At 29.4% G+C, this 4,892-nt stretch overlaps 1 protein-coding gene across 1 annotated transcript; it reads right to left on the bottom strand.

Annotated features, from left to right (window-relative positions):
• Window positions 1-411: 411 nt before the first annotated feature.
• Window positions 412-870, bottom strand: LOC129317364 (uncharacterized). Its single transcript, XM_054961699.1, has one exon. It carries the CDS (start codon window positions 868-870, stop codon window positions 412-414), a length of 459 nt encoding a protein of 152 aa, XP_054817674.1.
• Window positions 871-4,892: the final 4,022 nt, after the last annotated feature.

The following is a 4,892-nucleotide window of genomic DNA, read 5'->3' on the forward strand; positions in this document are numbered from 1 at the left end:
ATAACGAGCAACATAAAAACACAATCACGTAAACCTCAAATCGATGGGTCCAAAGTCTATTATTCGAACAACTTTTCAGCGAGAGCAGCAAACAATGGAGTTGGATTTCCTAATAAAACAGATATTATGGCGCTGAATCCTATTTTCACCAATTTGTTCAACGCGCGAGTGACAGGTTTAGACGAGCTTCTTCTTCTTCTATCCATGGCCAACGAGCTTCTAGCTGATGCAGTTTTTCTTGTGATGACCGAGCTTGAAGAAGAGGAAGAAGAAGAAGCACCATCAACATTGAAACAAACCTTTTTCCAGTCCTCCGGAATCACAGTCTTCATACAATAAACATGGCAGAAATAATTTCCACGAGACGACAAATAGGACCACCCTCTGAAACGTCCCTTCTTTATCTTAACGTCATTTAGATCCTTCCTCTTGCATCTGACACTTAGAGGGCACTTTGCATCTAAGATTCAGCATCATTTCATCGCCATCATCAGAGATGGTTATGTCTGTTAGGTTCATGCAACAAGGATGCAAATCAAAGTCGTTTTCGGATTGGTCACGATACAGAAATCCTCGGATGTCCTGCCCGCAAGCATCGCAACATCGTTCTTCCGTCCCCGGCGGTTCCCAGAGGAATTCGAACAGGCTCTCCTTCATGAACGGGTGGAATCTTGGGCCGTCGCGGGGGCGAGCCCTGGCACAGTGGTCGTGAAGGACGAAGAGACAACCAGTTTCGTGGCACTGGTACCTTGGGCCATACCCTTCTTCCACGCAGCCACTGCATTTGAATGGATCTCCTTCGCTTTTGAATATTATTGGATGCTGAGGATGACGTGGGTGATTCATCTTCTCTTCAAAATCACTTCCCATTCTATGCCAACGCTCTTCTCCTCTAAACTTTCTTCTTCAGCTTCTTGACGAGCTTTTTATGTGTATATATAGTGTTTTTCCTGTTCAACTTCCTTGAGAGCTATACGTAAGTTAAGATTTATGAATTTCTATGAAATTTTCATAAGAACTTCATCAAATTTACCAAATCTTAACTTGAAAGAATTTAAATTCCATATAAATATATATATATATATATATATTTCTTCAGCTAAGAGAAAATGACAATTATGTCCTTAATAATGTTTTTGGAAGACTTGCAGAAAAAGGAGGAAGACATGTTGTGCTTGTTAACAGTTTTTGTTTTTAAATATTAAATGTTTTTGGAGATAGACAATATCTGCGACCGATTTTTATTTTGTCTAGTTTGTGGTATATATTTTTAGTTTATTTCGAACTTTGAAGTTTCCAATACACGGAATAAAAGTGGAAAGAAATATATGGAATTATAATTTATAATAAATAACAAGCTTTCAATATCGAATACTTTTTCCACAAGCGTGCCAAATGGGAAAGACTTGTCTTTTTATGTGAGATGGAAATGAAAGTGAATCAAAGAACACTCACAGCCAAATAAAAGTCTCAACAAATGAAATATTGAATCATCTTATTGGGTTATTTGAGTTGATTTTGAAGGGGCAATATCTTCACTTCAATATGTGAGGCCACACGTTAGTTAAACTGGTCGAAAGAGTTAAATAAATTATTTTATAAAGTTTTGATTTTGAATCGTAAAATATATAGTCATCTTAAAATAATATGTTAAATACATTCTCGAAATATCCATAAAACTATCATTGATAATATAGGTCCTATACAATACGGGATTTAGATTAGGTTAGGTTAGAGGTGATAATACTTCTACTTTTCCAAGATACTAGGCATTGAAATTAAAAAAAAAAATGTTAGGCCATACCATGTTAAGAGACCACGAAGGCTTGAAGACAACCCATAGTTTTATTGAAAATAAATTTTTGTAAAGCTCAATAATTCTATCTAAAAATTTAAACAGTTTTTAACTTTATCTTTATTAATTATATATTTTTAAATAATATATTTTTTTCTATCAAAATTCATATAATTAATTAATAATTAATGTGTGCCCGCGGGGCTTGGCTCATAATATATATATATATATTTATTTATTTATTTTAATTTTTTTCCTTTTCCAAAACTTATTTGGCTCATTAATTTTATATATATATATATATATATAAAAGATCTCTCTTTATACGTTGGGCATAGCGCGGAGGACAAGCAAAATAATATGTGGGTGCTTTTCTGATAATAAAAACAATTCAAGTGAGTTGGATTCCAAGAGCTTATCAAGGTTAAAGTATGTTTTTAAATTCAAAGAATACTTACAAAAATACTTATAAGATTGTCATTCAATAAAGTCCTCATGTCAATAGTAGTATTTGATCCCATGACTTTGAAGGTTATGAGCTAAATCCTTACATGCTAAATCAATCTTTGTTTACAAATATAATTATCTTTAATATCTTTTTGCATAATCTTTTAAGAATTTAGATTTTTCAAGAAGTCACCCCTCAAATGCAAGAGAATTTTCAATTTACGCACATTTTTCACAACAATAATCATTAAATTTATGATGATGCAGTAATAATTGTTATAATATGTCTGTGTGTAATTTTCAATTTATGCGCATTTTTCGCAACAATAATCATTAAATTTATGATAATGCAGTAATAATTGTTATAATATATAATGTGCGTGTGTGTGTGAAAATTTCTTGTATATCAAAGTAGCAAATTTATAAATGTTCTTATACTTTTATACCTTGTCAACAATTTATTAGATGGATCAATCAACATGGTGCAAAGAAAGGTTTACAAAGTCATGGCATGCGGGAAGATTAACTTGTAAAAAAGTGATGTGTGTGTCGTCTAATCTCTTTTTCTCAAGTCTCAAGAAGTGACTTCCAAATGTTAATGTATTATTTTTCCGGGTTGTCTTGGACCAACAAAAAAAGAAAGAAAAGTTAGTTACCAACCACCCAAAAAATATAAAAAATAATTAAGAAGACATGTGCTTATTAACAAAAGCAATTTGTTTCTTGAAGACAGACAATATCCAAGATAGATTTCTATTTCGCGTAGTTTGTAGTAATTATTTTTGGTTTATTTCAATCTTTATATTTGACACTTGACATTAAAAAAAAACAGTGGAATAAGGATTATGTGGAAATTTAATAAATAAAATGTTGTCAATTTCAAATTTTGTTTACCGTAAGCGTACCAAATGGAAAAGAAGACTTGTAATGTGATGGAAATGAAAATAATAAATAAAAAAACTGTCACATCCAAATAAATTCTTAATAAATAAAATATTCAATATTTTATTGACTCATTTAAGTTGAGTTGACTTCTCAAGAGGTAATTTCTTCATTTTAGGCCACATCAAGTGAAGTGACCATGAATGCTTCAAGGCCCCGCCAACACGTTATATGTGTTTTGGCATGTGCATCAATATATATATATATATATATATATATATATCTATGCGCGTGCATGCGTTTGGGTTTATTAGTTATGCATTAAAAAAATAAAATTAATCTATTTAATTAAATAAGCTTAATTAAATGCCTGAATCTAGCCCAAATCTATTTAGTAAATAGTTAAACTACACTTGAAATAGGTTAAGACGTCATGAATCTGGCTTATTCTCACCCTTATTTTCCTATCACAAAGAATCAATGAAGCATTCTACGCACAAGCCAACATCTATTGACTAATAACCATGTTTAGCAGGCTTGTCTATTTGCTTGAATTTCAATGTAAGCTGCACTATTTTCACTGCTTGTAAAGTAACCTTAATTATGAACTAATTAATGAAGCATGAAAGCATGAATGAATTAAGAGGATGAAAAACACTATTTTGGAGGTCTTAAATGGGAATGAATGCAACCCACCATAATTATTTGAGAAAATATGTTTGAGAATTATAAATCTAGTGCTTTTTGAGAAATAACCCAATTGTTCTATTTTATTTTCTACAAGCTTCTTCTTTGGTAGAGTTATTGTATTTTCATTTTCTTTTTGCAGGACTATAGTGCTTATTTTAAATTCCTATTTACACCATTATTTTGAACAATCTTGTATTAATTAATCACAAAGTTTCAAAAGGAGAAAGTGATTTTTCACGTATAAATATTTATAAAAAACCTAAAATCTTTTAACAAAAAATTGTATTTTAAAATGGTTATAGTTATTCATGGTCCATTTTAATTCCCTTCTTTACCCCTCTTAAATTAACATGGATAAACATAATAGATATTAAGTTACAGAAATAAAGTTTATCTTCCGAGCCCCTGGAGATTATTTAAATAATTTTTTTGATAACAAGAGATTATTTAAATATTAAGTTACAAAAAACTTGTCTCGTATTGTGGTTTTACATTCTTATCCTACTTTGACAATTTGAATGCCTTCAGTTTAAGAATGAAACAGAGGGAATAAGGAGCGGTTTTGTAAAAGAATATCATATAATAAAATAATTCTTTTTATATTATTAAAAAAATGAGCTATTAAATATTTATTATATTTATATTATTAATTGAAATAATTATGTTTTTATTATTTTTATTCATATATAGACACATAATATATTGTTGTTTATAACAAAAAAAGTTTTAACCTTAATCGTAGAAATAATTATGCAAAATGTTGTAAGAAATTGTATAAACTCTGTATATTCAGTTATACAGTTATTTAAAATTGAAAATTTTTTTAGATATTGTAATAGCTTTGTTAAGGACTAATAAATAACATAACCATATAAATTATATAATTTTCCTTATAAAAATATTTAATTTAAATTATATAATATACTATTGTTGGATTGTTTTAAACTGTTTTTCTTTTTCTCTTGTTTTAGTAATAAGAATTTTTACTAAATATAGAAAGATTAAAATCAAAATCCTTCTAGGTTATAATAATAAAATTTTGCATGTAATTTTTTTTAGACATTATATGAATCGAACT

The sequence above is a fragment of the Prosopis cineraria genome, unplaced genomic scaffold (genome assembly GCF_029017545.1).
Source record: "Prosopis cineraria cultivar Desert tree isolate PC_DT_omini unplaced genomic scaffold, ASM2901754v1 PC8, whole genome shotgun sequence".
Lineage (NCBI taxonomy): Eukaryota > Viridiplantae > Streptophyta > Magnoliopsida > Fabales > Fabaceae > Prosopis > Prosopis cineraria.

Coding starts and splice junctions, on each gene's coding strand:
- LOC129317364 (XM_054961699.1), bottom strand. CDS start 870: ATGGGAAGTGATTTTGAAGAGAAGATGAATCACCCACGTCATCCTCAG.